The following is a 26646-nucleotide window of genomic DNA, read 5'->3' on the forward strand; positions in this document are numbered from 1 at the left end:
AAATACATTTTACAGGAAACAGTTCGAAAAGTGAACATGTCTGGGAACTTTGATGCTCCAGAAGGAACTTTGGATGCAGTCCTCCAGGCTGTCACATGCACAGAACGCATCAACTGGCGCAAAAACTCTCGCAAGGTGGTGTTGGTAGCCACAGACAATGGATTCCACATAGCTGGTGATGGCAAGGTCTGAAACATGTTTTCATTTTGTGAAAGTTGTTCTCGAGCAGTAATTTGTACTAATGACCATAAAACAAAGGTTCTTCAAGATCTGTTGTGCTAACCAAATAAGTTTTATATTCAACATACAGGTGGCAGGAAGAGACCACCTACCACAGAAAATAGTGGCTCTTATTGAACTAGCTTTCTAAGCACATAGCAACTAATCAGCTCTGTCAAAGAGCAAATTGGAACTGTGACAAAATAGTGTTGGCAGCATAGATAAGTGACAGTTAACAATAATTTATTAAAATAACTTTACTTAAATATGATGATGTTGACGGTCCCTCACAAGGTTGTTAAAATTCAATAACTATGAAACTGGTTTATTCCTGAAACCAGCGAATAATGACTAATTAAACTAGTAAAATATCCAGTCTTGCTCTGCTGGCAGTGAAAGTAGAAGTGTCTGGCACTATCTTCTGATACACGCACACTGCAGGACTTAGCAGGTACTGTGACACTGCGAGACACTGACAGAGTGGAGCTGTGCGCACACTCAACCCTCGCAATAACAAGGCGAGGGGGACTTTACATTCACCTTTTGAAAATATTGCAATCTATTCAGGTACTTTACTTTTTAAAATTTTCTAAAAAATATTTATTGTCATTGATGAAGTCTTCTTCCAGATTCTATGATGGTTTTACATTTTTTGTTTAAGCTTAATCAGAAAATTTGAGTTTAAGGGAGGTGGTCAAAATGTCTTTCCTCCTTGTCAGTTGATGTGACTTCCCACAATGGCCTTCTTACTCCACAAATAATAGCATTATGTGACTTTAGAACACATGGACATTATATTTCTCTGGGTTGACAGCAACATTGGTCTCAACAATGATTCATTTTCCTTTGGTTTTTTATTGTTTCCTGTTTACTGACACTTAGTCCAGTGTTAGAAACAACCGGGATTGAAAATCTATCGACAGTCCCTTACTGACTGAGAAATATCACAGATTTTGGAAGACTCTGCAGATTCTCAAATTGGATTTGATGAAACTGATGAATTAGTGAATGAACCTGAAGAGGAATGTGTTGTGCACGAGGATGTGAACAGTGATAGAGCACCTACAGACACTGAAGATGAACTCTGGGCACCTGAAACTGATGATGCAGTTTGTGAGGTTAGTGACAAGTATATTATGAGTACTGGAAAAATTTATAGCTCCAAACCTCCTCACATTAGAAGATGAGTAGCAAAAAACATAGTGACAGAAAGAGAAGGCATAAGAGACGAAGGTAAAGTAGGAACAATAAGAGAATCATTTCAAAAGTTATTGTCTCCAGAAATTTTCAACATCATAATAAAGCATACCAATGAAGAGCTATTGAGGCAGTAAATACCTAAGACAGACAGACTTGAACCCATGGTATATATAGAGCTACTTATTATTATGGGGAAGGAAAGTGGCAGTAAGTCATCTGTTAAAGATTTATGGTCCTACACCTCAGGAAGGTTTGTTTATACTGTGAGCCAAGCCAGATACCAGCAGCTTACTGAAATAGTAAGATGCGATGACAGAGAGTTGCAAAGCAGTTGCAGGAAATATGATAAGTTTGCTGCCATATGAGAAGTTTTTGACAAAACGAATGAATTACTGTCAAAATATTAATCTGGTATATAAGGTGCACTTATATGCATGCTCACAAACGCTAAAACTAGATATGTTATCAGCATGGAGCCTTATTCTGGAAAAAGAAATGATGATACACAACAATCAAATTCCACTACAGCTGTGGTCAAACGCCTGGTGGATCCTACACATAATTCAGGGCAACATGTCACCACAGACAGATATTACACTTCAATTGATTTGGCTGAAGATATATGGAGGAATCACAAGCTAACTCTTGTGGGAATATTACAAGCTAATAGGAAACATATACCTCAAGAACTGAAAGACATCTCAAGATGAGAATTATATTCTAGTAAATTTGCTTTCACTGAAACTAGTACTGGAAATATTCCAATCACAATTGTTTCTTATATATGCTGTGAAAAACCCAAAATAAATCTTCTTTTTCTATCATCTCAACATTAGGATGCTGCAGCTGGTTCACCTACTAAGAAGTAAACAGTTATAAATTTATATTATAATGAGACTAAAGGTGGGATTCACATGATAGATCAAATGGTGATGAAATATTCAACTAAAAGGGCTACAAGAAAGTAGCCGCTGTCTGCTTTCTATACTCTTGTGGACATAGCAGTGGTGAATAGTTATACACTATTTTTGTTGAACTTCTTGGACTGGAATAAGAAAAAACTTAATAAGTGACAACTTTTTCTTCAAAATTTGGGGCTACAGCTCATGATACCATACATTGAAGAAAGGGCTACAAATATTGCAGGACTGATAAAGCCTGTAGTTTCAAGTGCAGAGGGTATTCTTGGATGGAAAATCAGGCAGAAATTCAGTGCAAAGGAAGCTCATGGAGGTAAAGGTAGATGTCATTTATGTGTTAGCGAAAGCCGTTCAAAAGCAGAAAAGTACAACAAAGTGAACAAAACAACAACAATCTGCAACAATTGTAAGAGATACACATGTGGTAAACACAGCAAAAAAACTGTTGTAATGTTCCAAGTCTGAGGTAGATTCTGAAGAAAGTGGTGAATAATTCTTCTCACAAAACTATGTTATGTACCTAAGCTATTTGTATGTTACCTCAAGTTTTTGTAATAGTTTTAATTGTAGTAAAGTGTACTTCAGTAGTACTATGATGACTTTCACTACAACTTTTTCTCAAGATAATTAGACTTAGTAAACTTAAGTGCTGAAGTAAGTGAAAGATATAAAATGCATTTTTGAAAACAGTTTTAAAAGAAATATTCAGGTTCTGGATCCTGATTATGCATCAATAGATCTTTCAAAAGTATGTTATTAATATAATTCAAGAACAATTAATAAACTTTATTTATTTTAAAATTTTTCTTTTATGGTGGGCACAAAGTACCCCCCGCCATCCCCCTTGGTAATAAACATTACTGAAAATGGCTTGGTACAGCGAGGGTTAAATCTGCAGTTTGAAAATGAATGTTCATTTGCAAACTATTTGCCCGATGTCAGGTGGAAGCAGGATATAGTCCCTGTTATGTGCGCCCTTTGTGATGTCAGACCATAATTATGGCAGATAGACAGGACTATGAATTATGTATGGCAGAACCATAATATGGTCTGTTATGTACGTCTTCTGTGGCATCTGACCAAAATTATGTGACATCAAGCTGAAGAATGGCCTTACCTTGTGGTTCCCTTGATGTGTATGGCTGCATACTGTTTCTACTGAGGGACACAGGAAGATTAATGAAGAACGACTGTGCCTTAGTGATGTGTTACAGACTGAATAGTAAAAAGGGAAGACAGGAACAATTTATATGCTTAGCACACCAGGATGTGTCTGTTTAACCTGCCTGAGATAATCTTTGTGAGCACAGTTGCAGAATTTATTTATCCAGACTATCTACTAGGTTTATGTGACACACAGCAGTCATATCATAGTGAAGGAGGATGTCACAGCAAACACACTCACCAGATGCATTTTCTTCACACAATACTCACTGCTCAACGAAAGTAGTATCTTGACCATTGTGAGTGAACCCACTAGCAGTGTGATAACTTCCTGCTTGCAAATGACTCAGTTTAGCCTGCAGTGTGATTCTGTCCATTTTTTGATCTGAAGTGCCTGTGGAACAGGATACAAAAATCTGCTGGCATTCAGAGAGGGACTGATGTGATGGTGACAGAGTTCACATCTTAGGTGAAGTATGTTAGGGTGTGAATGATGTCACATGATCTGATTTTCTTTCTTTGCACCAGTATCACTTTTAAACATGTCATACTGGTGCCAGGGCATCTTTTAGTACACACTTTATTAGCATGTTCAACATTTTGCATACATTTTGTAGGTTCTTTAACTTACGGGCTTCAGAGTACCTTATAATCATGGGAAGGTTCATTGAGATTTCATTGTATAAACGTTGACTTAAACTGCATGATTACTTACTCATGTCTCAGCATTTGTGGACGTTGAATGTCAAGTGACACTCTCAGAATCTACCTCTAGTACCAACATTACTTAACTTTTTTTACACAGTTATCTTCAACTCTCAACTGTCATAGTTCATACATGACATCATCCAACCACTGCTTCTGGAGTCTGTCAAATTGGCATGTTCCATTAGATCCACTGGCCATCACAGATTCTACTCAAAAGTTTTCAGGCTTGAGAGAGACATATCATTGAGAATGAATTTTCACTCTGCAGCAGAGAGTGCGCTGATATGAAACTTCCTGGCAGATTAAAACTGTGCACCAAGCCAGGACTTGAACCTGGGACCTTTTTCTCTCACAGAGCTGTGAGGATGGTCATGAGTCATGCTCAGGGAGCTTTGTTTGTAGAGAACTTGCCCGTGAAAGGCAAAGGTCTCAGGTTTGAGTCCCTGTGTGGCACACAGTTTTAATCTGTCAAAAGTTTTATGTCAGTGCACACTCTGCTGCAGGGTGACTATTCATTCTGGAAACAGTCTCACAGGCTCTGGCTAAGCCAAGTCTGAGGAATATCCTTTCTTTCAGGAGTGATAATCCTGCATGTTTTGCAGGAGAACGTCTGTGAAGCCTGGAATGCGGGAAATGTGGTACTGGCAGAAGTAAAGCTGTCAGAACGGGTTGTGAGCCGTGCTTAAGATAGCTTAGTTGGTAGACCACTTGCCCGTGAAAGGCAAAGTTCTCAGATTCAAGTCGCAGTCCAACATACAGTTTTAATCTACCAGGAAGTTTCACATCAGTGTGCTTTCTGCTGCAGAATGAAAATTCTTTCTGGAAACAGTTCCCCAGATTGTGGCTAAGTCTTGTCTCCACAGTCTCCTGTCTTCCAGCAGTGCTAGTCCCACAAGTTTCACAGAACGTCTGTGAAGTTTGGAAGGTAGGAGACAAGGTACTGGAGGATGAAGTGCTGTAAGAACAGCTTATGACTTGTGCTTGGGTAGCTCAGTTAATAGAGTACTGGCCCACAAAAGGTAAGGGTGCCAGGCTCAAGTCACAGTCTCGCATACAATTTTAAGCTTCCAGGCCTGTTAATATAAGAGCACATTTTGCTGCAGAGTGAAAATTCGTCCTGGAAACAATCCCACAGGCTGTGGTTAAGCCATATCTCCCCAATATCCTTTCTTTCAACAATGCTAGCCCCACAAGTTTCACAGGAGAACTTCTGTGAAGTTCAGAAGATAGAAGGTAGGAGATGGAAGTAAAGCTGTGAGGATGGGCCACGAGTTCTGATTGTGTAGATCAGTTGATAGAACAATTGTCTGTGGAAGGCAAACGTCCTGGGTTTGAGTTCCAGTCTGCCAGAAAGTTTCAGTGCCAGTCTTGTCTGACAAAGTTGCCCTGCCTGCATCTGGTGGACAACATTACATTGTCAGTCATTTGCACAGTTCTTGAGTCTTCTTTCTCCACCAGATACCCATATCTGGCACTGGGCCAATGATATGCCTCAAAATGTTCCAGTAACAAATAATAGTTTCTTATCTTCTTCCTTTGGCAACGGCCTTGCCGCAGTGGATACACCGGTTCCCGTGAGATCACCGAAGTTAAGCACTGTTGGGCGTGGCCGGCACTTGGATGGGTGACCATCCAGCCGCTGTGCGCTGTTGCCATTTTTCAGGGTGCACTCAGCCTCGTGATGCCAATTGAGGAGCTACTCGACCGAATAGTAGCGGCTCCGGTCAAAGAAAACCATCATAACGACTGGGAGAGCGGTGTGCTGACCACACGCCCCTCCTATCCGCATCCTCATCTGAGGCTGCCACGGCGGTCGGATGGTCCCGATGGGCCACTTGTGGCCTGAAGACGGAGTGCTTTATCTTCTTCCTTTATAGTAGTCATGGCCTTCAGTCCTTAAAGTAGCACTAGAGCAATCATTATTTACATGGCTTTATTTTAGGTTTATTGGAGATACAGTGTAAGTTCATAGTCTGTTTCATACTGAAGTATGTTCTGGATGTGTCAGTAATCAATTGCCTCATCATCAGCTTTTTCTATAGCAAGAACACAATTTATGGAACATAGTACTTTATAGAGCAACACACAGGACACAATTTTACATAGCAGTGAACATACTGACTAGACAACACTAATACAGGGCACAGAAGAGGCTGAGCACTCATTTGCAATTGCTTAAATAATACTGTTTCCTGGGCAGCCCAGCAGAGGATGCCAGGGGAGTTGACACAGGTGACTTCTATAAGCTGGCCTGTGAACTGTATGGACACAATCTCTGAAATAGTGCACGTCATGAGTGAAGGTACATCTCTCCTCCCTTCTAGGGGGTAGGGAAACCACATACAGACAGGCACTGAAAAATACATGGTACAGAAAAAAAAGCACTGGTACTGAAAAACCACTCATACCATGGAAAAAAGCACTGATCTCACAAGGCCCTGAGATTACGAGTCATGGAAAATACCAATGATGGAGCTGACATTCATTTCATTTCCCAGTGACAGTGACTACTGCAGCATGTAGCAGGCAGGCACCGGTGGGTAGGGGCTGTTTGGTACATCATCTCCCCTCTCATGAGAGGCAGTAGAACACGATTTGGGCCAGCATCTCTTTAGTGACATCCTCATCAAGGTCAATGGGTACATCAGAAACGACAGCCGCACAAAACCTAGCAACACAGGCAGCGAAGGTGACTGTGGCATCAAGTGCAGCGAGTGCTGCACTGGCAATGGCAGTCAAAAAGTGGGGCTGAAGACAGGAACCCCAGACAGTGATCTTCCAGGCAGTGACTCCTGCTGCAGCTTGAACTGGACCATCTGCAACACAGGAACAGGCATCAGCAGCAGCAGGGGAGATGATGGGCCCTTCATGCATGGCCACAGCTGGTCAAAGTGTTGCAACATCTGCCCATCAAGAGCGTGGACGACACACAGGCACCAGCCCAGTCGCGCTCAATGATGGCAGGAACCCTGTTTGGCTGGCAGCCAAAACCACGAGCCCAGACAGGCACACTCAGCCAGAACCGTTATGGAGCCAGCGACACCGGTGGACCAAGTGTCAGATGCAGCAAGTGAAGGAGGATCTGTGGGTGGCATCCATGTAGCAGCTCTGCCAGTCTCTTGTCCCCACCAGAGTGAAATGGTACAAACTCAAAAAATGGTGTAAAGCAGCTTCAGGAGACCTGCACATACTTCCACATTTGAGTTTTAAATGTCCAAACCATGCGTTCAGCCTCACCATTAACTAAGGATGAAACAGGGGAGCTGTGACATGGCTAACAGGAGGAGGAGATTAGTGTTTAATGTCCAATCGACGATGAGGTCATTAGAGATGGAGCACAAGCTCAGATTAGGGAAGGAAGTCAGTCGTGCCCTTTCAAAGGAACCATCCTGGTATTTGCCTGAAATGATTTAGGGAAATCATGGAAAACCTAAACCAGGATGGCCGGAAGTGGGTTTGAACCATCGTCTTCCTGAGTGCAAGTCCAGTGTGCTAACCACTGCGCCACTCTGCTCATTGATACAGCTGACAGCACTAGCCTGACAAAAAGAAGTATATTCTTGAGAAATAAACAGTGAGCCATTATCAATAACCATGGTATACGCAAAAACCTTGGACAGGGAAAAAATAGTGGCCACCGTGGATGTGGACAGGCAACATGCCACATAGGAAAACTTGGAGTAGGTGTCCATTATAGTGAGCCAATACTGATTTTGGAAGACCTACCAAAATCAATATGTAGATGCTCCCATGGGCACTATAACATTGGCCAGGGTGGAAAAGATGCCCGCAGGGCCACCTGATGCTGAACACAGTGAGTGCAAGTGGTGATAATCTGCATAATGACCCCTGGAAGACTGGCCAATACACAACCAGCAGGGGGAAGCTTCAGTGTGAGGGCCCCCCAATGACTGACCTGTAGTAGAAGCTGCAGTACGTTACAGTATAAGGAAGTGGGAATCAGAACCCGGGGAGCAGTGTCCTCCGTAACTGATGAAAGAACCCTGTCAAACACAGAAAGGCGTTGCTGATGGGAGAAGTAATTACACAAGGGATATGAGGCATTGTCTGGGAATTTTTTGGCCAACCATGCTGCACGAAAGAGATGACCTGACTAAGTGCAGGATCCGTGGTGACAGCTGATACTGTTTGGCATTATTGATGGGAAAACCATTGACATCATTGTGGTTCTCAGTATCTAAATAGAAACAAAGCAGCTCATCCTGATCGAATGTTGGATCTGACCAAATCAGAAGGCAAGGTAAGGCATTGGCATTGGGCTGCTGTGCTGTCAGCTGGTAAGGAGAGGAGGAGAGCAACCTCTGCAAACAATGTGCTCCCTTGCCTGGCATGGAAGCCAAAGGGCTACAAAGACAACCAATGGCTTATGATCCATGAGTAAATGGAACTTAGAACCATACACAAAGATGTGAAATTTATTGAGGGCAAACACAATCACTAAAGCCTCCTTGTCAATCTGAGAATACCACTGCTAAGAGGGATTAAAAGTCTTAGAAACACAAGCAATGGGTTGTTCAGACCCGTCCGCACATTTGTGCACCAACACTGCATCAAAGCCATGTTGAGCGGCATCTGCAACCAACATGAAATGCTGATCCAGCTGAAAAGTGGCTCAACAGGGTGCAAATTTAAGCAAAGCAAATGCTCAGTCACTGGCTGGGGACCAAAAAAAGGCACATTTTTATGCACAAAAACTTATGGTAGTACACAACTTTACCTAGAAATGCCAGCAGTTCTTTAATGGAGGTCAGCCACAGCAAAGCCGCAATTGCGTCAACATGGTGACCCAATGGCTTGACCCCTGTGCAAGAAACCTCAAAACCAAGGTACTCAATTGATGTCTGAAAAAGTTGAGATTTGGCAAGATTGCACTTGAGACCTGCAGACTGCAAAACAGAAAACAATGATTGGAGATTACTAAGGTGACCTTCAGTGGAAGAATGCAAAACAATATATTCTAGTGAACTGAAGCAGCCAGGCACAGAGGCTGTCAGCTGTTCTAAACAAATGCATAAAAATTGGAGGTGCACAACTGACGCCAAAAGTTTGTTGCAAAGCAAAAGGTGTATTGAAAATGACAAGGCACCTAGTGGTCTCATTCAAGGGGTCCTGGAGGTACACTTCCAACAAATCAACCTTGGAAAAGAAGTGGCTGCATGATAATTTTGCAAGTGACTCATCCCAGCAGGGCAAAGGATATGTATCTATCCCAGACTGTGCATCAATCGTGTGACACTAAAGACACCACAGAGACGAAGCTTACCTATCAGCTTCTCAACAATGACCAGTGGTGTAGCCCCACAACTGGAAGAAATAGGCTGAATGACACTGAGTGATGTCAAATGAATGGATTTGGCCTCAACAGAGTTGCACAATGTTACAGTCACCTGCCCATCTGACAAAAATGACAGCGAATGGACTCTTTCATGGTAATATGGGCCTGAAATCTGGTAGCACAACCTAAATAAGTGGAAAACAGAGATCAAAACTTAGACCAGAGGGCCTCCAGTTGCTGATATGGAATTGATCTGACACTAAATTTACCTCTTCAATGGAGAAACCAAAAGTGTTAAATGGATCCAACAAGAACAGGTCTGTAGTATGGGAATGATCCACTACAAGGAGGGTAAGACGGCGAACAACAGATTTATAAGAGACAGGAGTGTAGCTAACTGACTTCTGTGAAACCTATGTGAGGGGAGGGAAACCCAAGTCCATATATATTTATGTGTTTACTAAAGTCACTGCAACTCCTGTGTCCACTTGCATTTTTAGTGGTTTATTAAATACAAATTGTTAATAAACAATTTGTTCAGGGAGATAGTCATTGTAGAGATACAGTTTATGTCCATCAATACTTCTGCACCCACCATGTTTGAAGAGGAGTTACACACCAATTCAGTGTGGGCTTTCTTTCAACACTTGTTGCAGTGCTTTTTCATGGACTTCCCTATCTGGTGCTAGATGAATAATAACATCACATACCATATGATCAGCGTAGGATTCGTGATGGATACTATGACAAATTTACAACTTCTCAACCCTTGAAATTCTGCAGCCCAGGCTTTGCAAGATTAGTTTAGGCATTTCTGAAAACAGTAAAATTCTACATGCATCGCAATGACATCTGTTCTGTAACAGTAATAGGTTGAGAGAGGCTTGCACATTTCATCAAATGATAAGCTGGCTGCGTCTTGCAAAGATGCAAGTTGGCACAACAACTGATAAAACACGTGGCGAAATCCAGGAAAGAAAGAAAGCCCTACACAGGTTTGCATGGTCCATGCGAGGAACCTGAAAATGTGTCTTGTAGGAGTGCCAACTATCAGCTGATTCATCATATGCTGGAAAGGAGGAGGAGGAGGAGGATATTAGTGTTTAACGTCCCGTCGACAACGAGGTCATTAGAGACGGAGCGCAAGCTCGGGTGAGGGAAGGATGGGGAAGGAAATCGGCCGTGCCCTTTCAAAGGAACCATCCCGGCATTTGCCTGAAGCGATTTAGGGAAATCACGGAAAACCTAAATCAGGATGGCCGGACGCGGGATTGAACCGTCGTCCTCCCGAATGCGAGTCCAGTGTGCTGGAAAGGGTGACGGTTGTATTGACAGGAGAGTAACCTTCTGCGAACATGCAGAGGCCACCTGACTGAGAGCGGTGGTGAGAGCCTGCTGTTGTTCCACCAAGCTTGCTTCTGGGCAATGATATGTTGGAGTATTTCTTCCTCCGAGATGTTTGTCAGAAGACCTAGTACTGACACTAACATGCAGAGAAAACATAACCCTTATTCGTCATCAAGTTTTCTACAGCAAGAACAAACACAATTTATGGAACATAGTACTTTATAGAACAAGTAAGATACAGGTTGTGCATAGCAACACATTGGCTGGGCAACAGTAACATAGGGTACAGAATAGGCTCAGTACTCATTTGCAGTCACTTAAATAATATTGTTTCCTTGGCAGCTCACCAGAGCACACCAGGGGGCCAACTCAAGTGGCCACTATACATGAGCCTGTGAACTGTATGGATGCACGATCTCTGAAAGGGCATGTGTCAAGAGTGAAGGTACATCAGTTTTAAATGGTAGGTGCTCTGAAACGTTTTGGTCTCCACTCTACACAATTAAGAAACCAGAGGTTGCTATGTACTGCTCTGGGAACTCCCATGTATAATGCCATCATTTTCATCTTCTTAGTATTAATTTACAGGCCAGTTTTGCTTTCGTTTTAGGTGCTCTTTGCCTTGACCACTTAAGCTCCAACTGTATGACAGGTGTGAAACCATCTGCAAATGATATGGATTCATCCCTTCATGTCACCATCATTCACATTCCGCTTCATTTTTGGATGACTCTTTCAAGTACTGTGTTACACAGTATCAGTGAAGTGACACCACCTTATTACAATCTTCTGCATGTGTAGAGTACCTACCTTTGATATCTCAGCCTAGAACTTCATCTTTGCTCTTATTTCTACAGCCATATGTTACAGAGAAAACAATACATGTTGCCAAAACATATTTGCTAAACTCACTGTACTTCTTCCAAAGTTGCCTCTTACAAGGGAAACTCCCCATCGCACCCCCCTCAGATTTAGTTATAAGTTGGCACAGTGGATAGGCCTTGAAAAACTGAACACGGATCAATTGAGAAAACAGGAAGAAGTTGTGTGGAACTGTGAAAAAATAAGCAAAATATACAAACTGAGTAGTTCATGGGAAGATAGGCGACATCAAGGACTCCAAGAACACAGAAGCGCCGTGGTCTCGTGGTAACGTGAGCAGCTGCGGAACGAGAGGTCCTTGGTTCAAATCCTCCATCGAGTGAAAGGTTTAATTTTTTTATTTTCAGTTTATGTGACAAACTATTGTGTTTTCATCACTTTTTTGGGAGTGATTATCACATCCACAAGAAAACCTAAATCGGGCAAGGTAGAAGAATCTTTTTACCCATTCGCCAAGTGTACAAGTTAGGTGGGTCGACAACATATTCCTGTCATGTGACGCACATGCCGTTACCAGTGTCGTATAGAATATATCAGATGTGTTTTCCTGTGGAGGAATCGGTTGACCTATGACCTTGCGATCAAATGTTTTCGGTTCCCATTGGAGAGGCACGTCCTTTCGTCTACTAATCGCATGGTTTTGCGATGCGGTCGCAAGACACAGACACTAAACTTATTACAGTGAACAGAGACGTCAATGAACGAACGGACAGATAATAACGATGTAAAAATAAAGAAAGTAAAATTCTCACTGGAGGGAAGACTTGAACCAAGGACCTTTCGTTCTGCAGCTGCTCACGCTACCACGAGACCACGGCGCTCCTGAGCTCACATTGTCCATGATGTTGCCTATGTGGCCCATGGACTACTCAGTTTGTATATTTTGCTTATTTTTTCACAGTTCCACGCAACTTCTTCCTGTTTTCTCAATTGATCTGTGTTCAGTTTATCAAGGCCTATCCACTGTGCCAACTTATAACTAAATCTGAGGGGGGTGCGATGGGGAGGTTCCGTTGTTAGTATATATCTGTGCAACTGATAATCTCCAGTTACCTGTTCAGTAGACTGAGCAAGGTGATGCAGTGGTTAGCACATTGGACTCACATTCACGAGGATGATGGTTCAAACCCATGACCAGCCATCCTGATTGAGGTTTTCCATGATTTACCTGAATCGCTTTAGGCAAGTGCCAGGAAGGCTCCTTTGAAAGGGCACGGCCAACTTCCTTTCCTCACCCAATAGGGCTGATAACCTTGGTGTTTGGTCCCCTTCCTGAAACCAACCAACCAACCTGTTCAGTACATGATATCTTTTTCTTTAAAACATGTATTAGCATGTTGTTAAACTAACCTGCTCAAAAAACATCTTGCACCACCCTCATGACTTGCATAGTTGATGCTTTTTTAAAATCAAAACTTCTCTGTAAATACTCTTTTCACTACAATAAATCACTATGCACAAGCATCTCTTAAAGGAAGCACAGTAAATATGCATTCTGAGTGCAGTTCAGTAGAGTGTGGAGGCTCCAGTTGTGTACAGAACAATCTTGTTTGAGTACTGTAACTTACCACTCACTTTCCACAGACAATCACTTAAGAACAAATTTAAAGTAAAATTTGTACATATCTAAAGGCAGAAGCACTGAGTTGTCAATAGGTACACAAATAAAAGGTACAGATCTTGGGTAGCTTTTCAAATGCACTTCCTTTTTCTAGCTGTATGAAAAACATGCACACAAACACACAGTCGACTGAGCACAATGTAGAGACGTGCACGTGCATGTGAGTGACTGTGGGTGTGCTTTTGTGCATGTTTTCCTACAGCTAGAACACGGAAGTGCATTCCAAAATCCAACCCAGCTCCGTACATTTTGTTTGTGTACCTATTGACAATACAGCACTTCTGCCTTTCAGTCAGTTGACTCCTTTAATTCCTAAATAATTAGTAATTTTCAACGAGAACTTTCTGTACATTATCTGTACTTATCTAATTCATTTGCAACTTTGTAATCCTTGTCAGAATTCTCATTTCCAGGCATTCGTGTGGTTCACATGATCTAAGGCAGTGGGCTCAACTGCCATGTAGAAAATTGTTCACATTGTATGCATTTTTGATTTATTAAATTTGTTGGGACACCATCTATTATTTGCAAAAATTTTTAAATCAGACATCACGTTACTATTATCAAGCACAATCATTCCAGGATGTTTCACTATGTACACTACTGTATGAGCTCCCCCAAAGTACATCCACAAGCAGCTCGATCTTAGAACTTGCTTGTATGATGATGTGCTTGAGTTGAGCAGTATCAAGACAGGCTTCTCTGACCTGTTTTTCACCCTTACAGTCAACATTTTGGTGACAGGTTCATCTGTCAAGGCTATTAGCACCACCCAGGGAGCAAGTGTAGCTTAGTAATGCAATGGAGATGGTGTGTATTACTTTCGAGTAAAATAGAGCCTTCTGGTGAGTAAGATTGGATAGTCTCTTGTTAAGCTTTTAATTAATGTAGGGTTATAAGAATTTATGACTCTTTTAACATTACAGGACTTTATTTTAGTTTCTGAGTTTGCCTAAACTGCATTTAATTTGTTTTATTTGCTTGTGAGTGTAAATTGTCCCTTTCTGATCAAAAATGTATTTGCCTCACTGAGAAGGTAACTGTTGCTCACAAACATGTACTTCCATTATCAGCTCCAGTGTATAACTTGTGAAAGTGATACACAGCACTATGCAGTGCATTGATTTATTTATGGAAATTAGAAATAATATGGATACCACAGGAATATGTCTTGCACTGACTTACTCATGAAAACTGATTAGAATGTTGATAACACAGTAACACTTGAAAAGCTTTTATTATGCAATGTAATGGTTTAGTAAACATAAAACATATATTACCTTAGCACAATGAAACATCACATTTATTGGCTTAGTTGTATTTTCATTTTTAAGAAACATTTTACTTGGAAATGTTTCACTCTAGCAGAAATTCTGTTTTCAGTGAATTGTAAAGTCACAATTTGCAGTTACCTGTTACTGATTTTCTTTTTTACATACTAAATTGGACCTCCATGCCAATAACACAGAATATATCATAATGCAGACACCAATTACAGTAAGAAAACAAAATAGAATAATAAAACACAGAACTGTGAAAAAACAAAATTAAAAAAAAAGAACAACACTAAACATGCAATATAATAATCTATTCATTTTACAAGTTTTAATAGCAGGCAAGATAATGTGTTCAAATTATAACATGATATTTTGTTACAGTTAGGAGGCATCATAATTCCAAATGATGGTGAATGTCATTTAGATAGTGAAGGCTACTATTCTATGTCAGTATCGCAGGACTATCCTTCAATATCTCTAATTACTCAGAGAATTCAAGAAGAATCTGCTCATGTAATTTTTGCTGTGACAAGCAATAGAATTCAAGTGTATCAAGAACTGGAGAAGTTATTACTGGGATCAAGAGTTGAAGTTTTATTGGAGGATTCTTCCAACATAGTTACACTATTGCAAAATCAATACAATGTAAGTAATGATGAATTAATAACAAATAAAGAAGTCAGTAATACTATTTCATTAGGTCTGTAAACAAAATGTCCATGTCATCATGTGATTCTGTCTTTACAAGTATTTAAGTAAAGTTTTGTCCTGTGTCCATTCTGTGTTACTCTTAAAAAATTTTAAATATGTATAAATATAGTTGTTATGTTTCATCTTACACTCTACTTTTGGGAAAGAAAAATTACATTCCACGGAGAAAAGTGTCTAAATACATCACTGTTCACGCTGTGTGTGGCATCAGGCTCTGCACTCAATGTGCAGAAACAATGTATCAGCACTTTAGTCGTGTTTTCTGTCAAAATGAGTCAATGTAGAGAACTAAATGAGTTCACACAGATCAGGACTGAAGGTGCCTTTAAATCTGGCCAATCTTTTAGAGGCATTTCTCAGAAATGATGTGCACACAGACTCACTGTTAGCAGTATTACTATAAAATGCTAAAAGGACAGAAGCACTATATCTTTTGTCACTCTTGTAGTGCAAACACATTGATAGTTTCATAGATAAGAACACATTACTACCACAATTACTACAGAAATGACACTCAACAAGTCAGTTTACAGCTACATATGCATGATATGTCAATATTTGTGACTGCATGAAGCCTATTTACTTGTACTGAAATAGCACAATGGCTTAAATTTAATGAAATAGGACATATTAGTCTTTGACATTAATTGTGTTCCTAGTGAAATATTTTTAAACTCTACATCACAAGTAAACATCTTTGTCTTCTATATTACACATAATAACAGTTGTTAGTTGAAAATTTATCTGCTGATAAGAATGAAATATTCAGAAGATTCTTGTTTCCATTTCATATTGGTTGGCTACCTGTTACGTATTTTATGATATTGGACAAGTGATTAATGATATTTGTAGGTATTATTGCAACATACCACAATGTCTCAGCAACATTCATTTAAGTGATTAAGATTTCATTCACAATTTAATTTTTCTAAACTAAATATAGATCAGGCAGATATAAATATAAAATATCTACTTACATGCTTCAACTGCAGTTTTGTAGTCTATATCAAAATCTTATCTCCTTAACTCCAAAAACATCAAGAAAACAAATGAATCTTATGGAATATGTCCACAGTCTTGTGTTGAAAATTGTAGTTTAAATTGTACAATCTTCCATTTATTACATTCACTAGCAAACTGTCTGTTACATGCAATATATTTTTTACAGTGACACACACTCTAAGGCTTATTCATTTTCAATTCCAACAACTCAGTTTCATTATCTCATTCAGTTTCAATTCCAACAACTCATTTTCATTATCTCTTCATAAGCTCAAGCTTTTGCACTGTAAAATCCTGTATATATGGTGTAACTGGTGTTAAGTGCACATATTTCTATTGGTGGCTGAAGGCAGTGTAGTGAAAAACATTACATCAGGATTTGCTTCACTTGAAAACTAATTATTATAGCTATCAGGAGTAGCATGCCTTTAGGTTGGAAAAGAACTCCAAGTACATGTGGCAAGACCAAGACATTAATGCTTATTTTACCCTCGGTGGGAGGCCTGGTATTGAAGTGTGGACACAAGGATGCAAAATGGGTAATTTATGCTAACAAGTGTAGTCCATTTATTGGTGCAGTTACAAACATGCAGAAAACATCAGGTCACAAAGTTTATGATGTGCTGGTGGGAAGACTCAGCCAACATACTGATGTGTGTACATATTAAGATACCACAATAAAAATATAAGTAATATCTGCCCTTATATCTTCACACGCTGTATGTGTGTGTGTGTGTGTGTGTGTGTGTGTGTGTGTGTGTGTGTGTGTGTGTGTGTCCATTCACAACCACCACCTATGTCTGACATCAGCATCCAGTAACCATTAGCAGCAGAGGTTATATAAGACATGTTGCAGGCCATGGAAAACAGTGCAATCGTTGTTGTAACACAGAAATGGTATGATTTAACTGAAGTCCAAAAGGACAGAATCTTGGCTTTCAGGCCAAGGGTGAAAGCATTTCTGAAATAGTCAAGTTTGTGAACTGTCTGCATGCCACCATGGTTACAGTAGGAGGTGTGTTCAAAAAGTAAAGGTGACTATTTTTATGAAAAAATATTTATTTATTCAAAATATTCATGTTGTCCCCTTGAAAGTAATCCCCCTCAGATACAGTACACTTGTGTCAACACTTCTTCCAATCCTCGAAGCACTTCTCATAAGCACTTTTTGGTACTGCCTTGAGTACTTCCAGCGATGCACTTTTTATTTTCTCAATCGTTGAGAATCTTCATCCTTTCATACATCTCTTCAGTTTTGGGAACAGGAAAAAGTTGCATGGAGCCAAATCCCGTGAGTATGGTGGCTGAGGCATGATTTTCATGTTGCCTTTGGCCAAAAAATCTCTCACAAACAACAACGAATCAGCAGGTGGATTGTCATGATGCAAAATCCATGAATTGTTTTTCCACAATGCCTGACGTTTTTTGTGTATTGCTTGTTGCAAACAGTGCATAACATCAAGGTAAGACTCCTTATTAGCTGTACAACCTGGAGGCAAAAATTCATGATCCCATGGTAAAACAGTGAGCAAAACTTTGACATTTGATCGAACTTAGCGTGCTTTTTTCGGTCCTGGCTCTCTGAGATGCTTCCTTTGGGACAACTAGCCTTTGGTTTCGACATCATAGCTGTAAACCCATGTTTTGTCACCAGTTATGACACTTTTGAGCAAATGAGGATCATCACTGATGTCATCCAAGAGCTCCTGAGCGATGTTCATGCTACGGTTCTTCTTATCAAAATTGAGAAGTTTTGGAACAAATATGACACACGGCTCATGCCTAAAACATCCAAAAAAATTGCATGACAAAAGCTGACCGATATGTCAACATCCTCAGCAACTTCTCTTATGGTAATCTGACAATTTTCCACAACAATTTTCTTTACAGTTTCAAAGTTATCATCTGTTGTTGATGTGCTGGGGCGTCTTGAGCAAGGTTCATCATTGGCATCTTGTCAGACATGTTAGAAGAGCTTGTACCACTTGTCAACATATTTTTTTACTTAGAGCAGACTCACCATACACCACTGTCAACGTTTCAAGTGTTTTAGAGCATTTGATTCCATTTTTCACACAAAATTTGATGCAAATGCTTAGCTCCATTTTCATAATATTTGAAAATCACCGAGCACACTAAAACATATCTAACCTTTCTATCTGTCAAAAACAAACAAAGTATGCTGTACACTTGAAACTGTGAAAATATGTTTGGAACTTGCGTACTAACATAACAAAAAAAAGAAAAGATTGATAATAGAATGTACATTGACTGTGCAATTTGAAAAGTCGCCTTACTTTTCGGACATCCCTCCTATACAGTGCATGGTAAAATGGCACTATCCAAAACTGGCACTGAGGCAACTGCAGTGCACCATGGGTCATAGAAGACAGGTGGCCTTTTCAGATGAATCATTTTTATGTTCCATCAGACAGATGCCATTGGTGTGTACAGCATGAAACATTCGGCAACAAAAACTATACATGAATTATGTTTTCACTGCATTCCCTGGGTAATCTCATCATTCTGGAAGGCACAGTGGATCAACACAAATATGCATCTATCCTTGGGAGTCATGCCCATCCCTGCATGCAGTCTGTTTCTCTCCAGAATGAGATTTTCACTCTGCAGCGGAGTGTGCGCTGATATGAAACTTCCTGGCAGATTAAAACTGTGTGCCCGACTGAGACTCGAACTCGGGACCTTTGCCTTTCGCGGGCAAGTGCTCTACCATCTGAGCTACCGAAGCACAACTCACGCCCGGTACTCACAGCTTTACTTCTGCCAGTATCTTGTTTCTCTCCAGCTTGATGGCTACTATCAGTAGAACATTGGCACATGTCACACATTTTGCAGAGTATGTGTGTGGTTCAAAGACCACGAGGATGAGTTTGCCGTACTTCCATAGCCACTAAACGCACCATATTAAAACCCAATCAAGATTCTGTGGCACCACCTTGATCAGGCTGTTTGTATCATGGATCCTCTCCTGAGAAACCTAGAGCAGCTGGCCATGGCACTGGACTCAGCATGGCTCCACATCCCTGACAGTACTTTCCAGAAATCGCTGACCCCCTTCCTACACATCTTGTAGTGGGCCATACCGCAAAAGTTGGTTTTCAGGCTTTTGACAGGTGTTCATATTAATTGACTGGATAGTATATACCAATGGAAAAAAATTGCAACACCAAAAAAATAATTAATGTAGAGTAATGAAATTGTGGGAATATGTTTGTCTAGGTAACATATTTAAATGATTAACATTGCAAGATCACAGGTTAATGTAAGTAAGAGATATGCCATGCCAATGTGAAATGCTCATACATTAATAACCAGTGCAACTGCCAGAATGTTGACTGCAAGCATGCAACCATGCATGCATTGTGTTGTACTGATGCTGGATGTCAGTTTGTGGGATGGAGTTCCAGGCCCGTTGCACTTAAAAGTCAATACAGGGACGGTTAATGCTGTTTGTGGGTGATGCTGGAGTCGTCATCCGATGTTGTAGCATATGTGCTTGACTGGAGACAGATCTGGCGATTGAGTACGCCAAGGCGACATGTTGACACTGTGTAGAGCATTTTGGGTTACAACAGTAGTATGTGGGTGAGCATTATCCTGTTGGAAAATCCCCCTGGAATGCTGTTCAGGAATGCAGCAGACAGGTTGAATCACCAGACTGACATACAGATTTTCTACAATGATTCTGCTGTCATATGCAATCGCACCCCAGACAATAATTTCAGGTGTAGGTGCATTGTGTCTAACATGCAGAGAGGTTGGTTGTAGGCCCTCAACTGACCTCCTCCTAACCAACACACAGCCATTGGTGGCACTGAGGTAGAACCACTTTTAATCAGAAAATACAACAGACCTCCACCCTGCCCTCCAATGTGCTCTTGCTTTATGGCACTGAATTTGGAAGTAGCAGTGGTTTGGGGTCAAAGGGATGCTGTCTTTGAAGTAACCAATTTGTAACAGTTTGTTGTGTCACTCTGGTGCCAACTGCTGCTCAAATTGCTGCTGCAGATGCAGTATCATGTGCCAGAGCCATGTGCTGAACATGGTGGTCTTCCTTCTTTGTAGTACCATGAAGCTGTCCAGAGTCCGGTCTTCTTCCAACCATACTTTCTCTTGACCACTGCTGCCAGCAATCATGTACAATGGCTACATTCCTGCCAAGTCTTTCTGCAGTATCACAGAAAGAATATCCAGCTTCTCGTAGTCAATTACATGGCCTCATTCAAACTCAGTGAGGTGTTGACGATGGCAGCTGTGTCACCTTGAAGGCATTCTTGACTAACATCACCTCACTATGTCCAATCTCAGACATAACTACCACTCACAACTGCAGTCTCATAGTGACACTACTAGTGCCACTCTTAAGCAACCAGTGTGAAATTTTGACAGACATCTTTCATAGAGACACCTAACAACTTTTGTTTATGTCTCACAACTCTTTTGTATTGCAATCTTTTTTCTGTCAGTGTGTGTGTGTGTGTGTGTGTGTGTGTGTGTGTGTGTGTGTGTGTGTGTGGTTGTTGTTGTTGTTGTTGTTGTGTGTACATGTGCTTGACCATTGTTGCTAACATAGTTGCATATTTCTATATAATATGATGTGTCCCATACTGAGTTATACATGCTATTAACTAATGAATGTGCCCAGTTAGCAAGAGAACAATGAAACATTATTAGTCTTCTGTACAAATACAGTAACAGTTTCTTAGAAGGTACAAGCTATCTTCATTATCCTAGCTGTAGTAATTGGCATTGCACTGGTCTGTCCTAGTAGGGTGTCACTAATGTACCTAGGAATGTTCATATGTGGATATAGTCCATGGCTGATTCACTAGCTATGACTTGGCGGTTTGAAAACAGCATGGAACACAGCAGGCTCCGATTGGAGGGCCTCTGGCATTGCCAGCATAAGGCCTGAAGTGTACTGAATGCTTGGCGTAGGAATTCTAATTGAGGAACCACTTGGTGTGGTCGACATTAAGCATAGAGAACCATGAACTGTGAACTCCTGGTGTTGATTCCTTGAGAGTGAGCTGGTGACCTTCCATAAAGCTGTTGATGGCACATGACTTATGGAACCAACACTGCATACAGTGAGTGTAGCACCACTGGGTATCATGGAGGCTGTCACACCTGTATCCCACATGATTGCATTGTTGGCATAATGGACAGGCAGCAACCTATAATGCACCACTGTTGGTTGGTGGCTGGGCTGTAAGGACTGCCAAGGGCACACCATAATATATGATTTTTTGAATAAAATTACAGAATCTATAACGGCAATAAATTATAGTGTAAACTGTCATAAAATGACATATACATCTTAGAAATATGAAAAATAGGATAGTTTTTCACACTAATCTGCCTTGTCAAGTGCATCTACTACTGAGAACTGTAGTGTGAAAAAATTTAATTAGATTGGCAGAACAACACCCATCTAATGACAAATTCAGTACCTCATGCCTCAGAAATCTTTAATGATGTTAGAAAGAACTCTGCTTACAGCAAGTAAAATTGTTGTTTATTGAAACACAACCAGTTTCGTAGTTTCAAGCTGCATCATCAGGTGAACCTATGTGGTAAAAAGGAAAGTACAGTGTCAACACATTTTGTGGATATTAAAATTAGAAAAGGAATGTCTAAAATATACTCACAGCATTGAAAGATAATAGGCATATCCATTGCTACTGGCCAAAATTTTCTATTCAGAGAATATCATCAGTACTGTGGTGAGTGAAAGGTAATGAAGACGTGCCCCATTCTTTAAAATTTTCCTGCATCTACAAAGAAAAAAAATTTATATTTTATAGTGAGGGTGCTATTTTTTTTTTTTAACAAAAAAAGAGGCCAGATTGGCAATAAAGAATTGTCACTGTTAACATGATTAGTCATGACACATGCAAGTTTCTGTGTGAAAAGAATCAGATGGCAGTGTCTTACCATTGTGATTCTTTCCACATAGATACTTGCGGTTGCCATGACTAATCATGATCATCATCATCATCTTGGACAGTTTCCAGCCACTGGCTGGGTCTGTCGGGAACACAAGCCTCTCCATCGTGTTCTGTCTTTCCACCATTCCCCCTCTTCCACCTTCGTCCAGTTCTCTCCTCTTCTCGTCACACATTCCTTCACTCCCTTCACCCATCTATCTCTTGGTCTTCCTCTGGGCCTCTTCCCCTCCAGTTGCAGATCAAACATCCTCTTTGGAATTCTTCCCTCATCCATTCTCTTCATGTGTCCATACCACTGCAGTCTTGATTTTTCTATCCTGTCCTGTACTGGTTCCTCCTTTAGTCTTTCCCTCACATACACATTTCGCAATCTGTCTCGTCTTGTTACACTCAACCTGCTCCTCTGGAACTTCATTTCACTAGCCTGTATTCTACTTTTGTCGCTTTTGTGCATTACCCATGTCTCACTTCCGTATGTCAATATGGGGACAAAGTATGTTCGGTATATAATTCCCTTGGATTTCTGTGGCACCTCCTTGCTCCAAATAAGCCCCCTAATGCATTTGTAGAACTGCCCTGCTTTTCTGCACCTTTCATTTATTTCCATTGCGTTTCCTCTCTTACTTTCAATCATGCTTCCCAGGTACTTGAAGTTCTCTACCACTTGTAGTTTTTCCCCTCCACAAGTTATATCCACATTTGGCCTATTCTTCTTCCTTGTTGTGACAATTATTTCACTTTTCTTTGCAGAGAAATGCATTCCATATTGTGCTGCCGTTGCCTCCCATACATCTAACTGCTCTTGCACCTCCTTCTCGCAATTTCCCCATAACATCAGGTCATCGGCAAAAAGCACTGCTTTCATTTTATGATCTCCAATTGCATCTGATACTTGCTGTAGGATTTCATCCATAACAATAATAAACAATAAAGGCGAAAGTGCAGTTCCCTGTCGCAGCCCATTTTCCAGCTTGAACCATGCAGTACGTTCCCTCCCCACTTTCACACAACTCTCACTTCCCTCATACATTTTTCTGACTTTTCGTGTTATCTCTTCATCTATCCCTTTTGCGTTCAGCACATCCCAGAGCTTGTCCCTACAGATACTGTCATACGCCTTCTCAATATCTAAAAAGGCCATGATTAAGTCCTTCCCGTACTCATAGTGCCTTTCCTGCAGTTGCCTTACCGCAAATATGAGGTCCGTTGTTGATCTTCCCGGTCTGAAACCGTACTGCTCCTCTTGCAGTCTACTTTCAATACTGCTTCTTATTCTCTTCTCCAGGATCTTTTCATAGATTTTTCCACAGTGGCATAGCAGGGTGATTCCTCTGTAGTTCTCACATCTCCTTTTATCCCCTTTCTTGAAGATCGGGACTATAATTCCTTTCTTCCAATCCTCAGGAATTCTGTTCTCCTTCCACACCACCCTCAGCACTCTATATAGCCACTGGGTTCCTACTACTCCTGCTGCTCGTATCATATCCACTGTTACTTCGTCCCAACCTGGTGCCTTGCCCCCTTTCATCCTCTTTATGGCTTCTTCCACTTCATTCCAAGTTAGATCATCAATTTCCCCACTAATATATCGTCTGCTGCCTTAGGCTCTCCATCGCTGTTAGTTACCCGCTTGGTGGCATTCAACAGATCTTCAAAGTACTCCTTCCAAATCTTTTTGAGCTCATGCATTTCCTCCACAACTCTTCCATTATTATCCATGATCCTCAGGCACTCGCTTCTGTCGTTCCTCTTATTTCTTACCATGGTGTAAAGTACTTTTTTGTTCCCTTCACTGTCCTCTTCTAACATTCTTGTCCATTTTTCCATCCACTTCTTCTTCTCTGCCCTTACTATGGTCTGTGCTGCTTTCTTGCTTTCCTTATATTTTACCCTAGCTTCCTCTGTTCGGGTCTGGAACCATTCTCTGAAGGCTTTGTTCTTTCGAAGTACTGCCTCTTTACATATGTTGTTCCACCATGGGGTTTCCTTACTTCTCCTCTTTGTGCTAGTTCTTCCGCACACAGTCTCAGCTGCCTCAACTAGAGCCCTCTTAAAATCTCCCCATTCTTCTTCCACTGTTCTCTGATCTTCCTTTGGCAGCTTCTTCCTGATCAGTGTCTGGTACTGGGTCCTCCGTTCATCCTCTTTCAGCGTCCATGTCTTCAACCTTTTCTCTTGTATATCTGTTGCCCTCCTATCTTTTTTCTCTCTCAGGGTGGCTACCAACAGCCGATGGTCACTGTCTAAGGCCTCAGATGGAATGACCTTAACATCTGTGAGGCTGCTCATCATCTGCCTATCCACTAGTACATAGTCTACTACTGAAGTTTGGGACCAGTCTCCACTGTACCAAGTTATTTTGTGGCTACTTCTCTTCTTGTACCAGGAATTTGCGATCGCCAGCCCATTCCTCTTGCAGAATTCCAGCAACAATTTTCCTTCTCTATTTCGGTTCCCCCAGCCCTCTGGTCCCATTATCTCCTCGAACCCTTTCCTGTCTGTGCCGACATGTGCATTGAGGTCCCCTATTATAATCTGATTACCTCCATTTAGCTGCTTTTGCATGTCATCTTCAAATTCCTCCTTCTCTTTTTTTGTACACCCCACCTGTGGGGCATATGCTTGGATGATTTCAATGTTTTTTCCTTTCACTCGTACTCTGGCTTTTATCATTCGATCATTGATACCTTCCACCTCCTCCTGCAGACCCTCTCTGACCCCTATTGCCACTCCATTTCTTCCCCTCTCATTCCCTATCCAGTACAGTTTACATCCTTTACTTAGTGGTTTTTCACCAACTCCTCTCCACCTAGCCTCAGCAAGTCCCAAGATGTCCAATTTCCTCCTTTCCATCATTTCTACAATTTCTTCTAACTTCCCAGTTAGAGTCCTTACGTTTAAGGTCCCCAGCTGTAAACCATCTCGTAATCCTTTTCCATTGCTTGGTCGGTTTCCTTTAAATCCGTTCCGTGGTCCGAGGCATGTTCCCTTTTTAAAAGCAGTTGATTTATCCACTACTGGCTTGCTAGGCCTATCGCAGCTTCACCAGAGCCCCATTAGCCGTCACGTTTCAGGGTTCCCATAGGGCCTTCCCAGCTACCGTAGCGGTCCTGAGGCACACGAAGTCCCCGCTGTACATCGCCCCTATAGGCAGTCCCCTACTTTGTGCTGTTGCCCATCTCCCACGACTTGGACGAGGGGTTGGACTTATGGGAGACACTAATCATGATAACAGTGACAATTCTTTATGGCCAGTCTGGCCTATTTTTTTAAAAAAGATTTAGCATATGCTCACTATAAAATATTTCCTTTTCCCTTTTTAGATGCAGGCAAATTTTAAAGAATTAGGGCACATCCTCTTTTGCCTTTTACCATGTAGGTTCACCTGATGACGTGGATTGAAGCTGCAAACCCGGTCATGTTTTAATAAACAACAATTTTACCATCCATAAGCAGAGTTCTTCCTAATATCATGCCTTTCAACAGCTGTGGTTGCCTGGAATATAATTTAGTTTGGAATCTTTAATGAGCTGTTGGACACCATAATTATACAGGGTGATTCAAAAAGAATACCACAACTTTAGGAATTTAAAACTCTGCAACGACAAAAGCAGAGCTAAGCACTATCTGTCAGCAAATTAAGGGAGCTATAAAGTTTCATTTAGTTGTACATTTGTTCGCTTGAGGTGCTGTTGACTAGGCATCAGCGTCAGTTGATGCTAAGATGGTGACCACTCAACAGAAAGCTTTTTGTGTTATTGAGTACGGCAGAAGTGAATCGATGACAGTTGTTCAGCGTGCATTTCGAACGAAGTATGGTGTTAAACCTCCTGATAGGTGGTGTATTAAACATTGGTATAAACAGTTTACAGAGAATGGGTGTTTGTGCAAAGGGAAAAGTTCTGGACGGCCGAGAACGAGTGATGAAAATGTAGCACGCATCCAGCAAGCATTTGTTCGCAGCCCAGGAAAATCGACTCGCAGAGCTAGCAGAGAGCTGCAAATTCCACAATCAACTGTATGGAGAGTCCTACGAAAAAGGTTGGTTATGAAACCTGAACGTCAACTACCCGAGGCGATGGATCGGCCGCCAGGCAGCCCGTGACAGAGCACTTCATCACTGGCCTCCAAGAAGCCCTGATCTTACCCCCTGCGATTTTTTCTTATGGGGGTATGTTAAGGATATGGTGTTTCGGCCACCTCTCCCAGCCACCATTGATGATTTGAAACGAGAAATAACAGCAGCTATCCAAACTGTTACGCCTGATATGCTACAGAGAGTGTGGAACGAGTTGGAGTATCGGGTTGATATTGCTCGTGTGTCTGG

General features: G+C 41.2%; 1 protein-coding gene and 1 pseudogene across 1 annotated transcript in view; both read left to right on the forward strand.

Annotated features, from left to right (window-relative positions):
* LOC126251713 (integrin beta-PS-like) overlaps positions 1 to 26646 on the forward strand; it is a 178151-nt gene that overhangs the window by 79537 nt on the left and 71968 nt on the right. Inside the window, exons 6-7 of the mRNA XM_049952307.1 lie at positions 16 to 186; positions 15016 to 15279. Of these exons, the coding sequence (XP_049808264.1) occupies positions 16 to 186; positions 15016 to 15279 (435 nt within the window). The remainder of the gene's footprint in view (positions 1 to 15; positions 187 to 15015; positions 15280 to 26646) is intronic.
* LOC126253814 (5S ribosomal RNA) lies at positions 5750 to 5866 on the forward strand (annotated as a pseudogene).

This window comes from Schistocerca nitens, chromosome 4 (genome assembly GCF_023898315.1).
Source record: "Schistocerca nitens isolate TAMUIC-IGC-003100 chromosome 4, iqSchNite1.1, whole genome shotgun sequence".
Classification (NCBI taxonomy): domain Eukaryota; kingdom Metazoa; phylum Arthropoda; class Insecta; order Orthoptera; family Acrididae; genus Schistocerca; species Schistocerca nitens.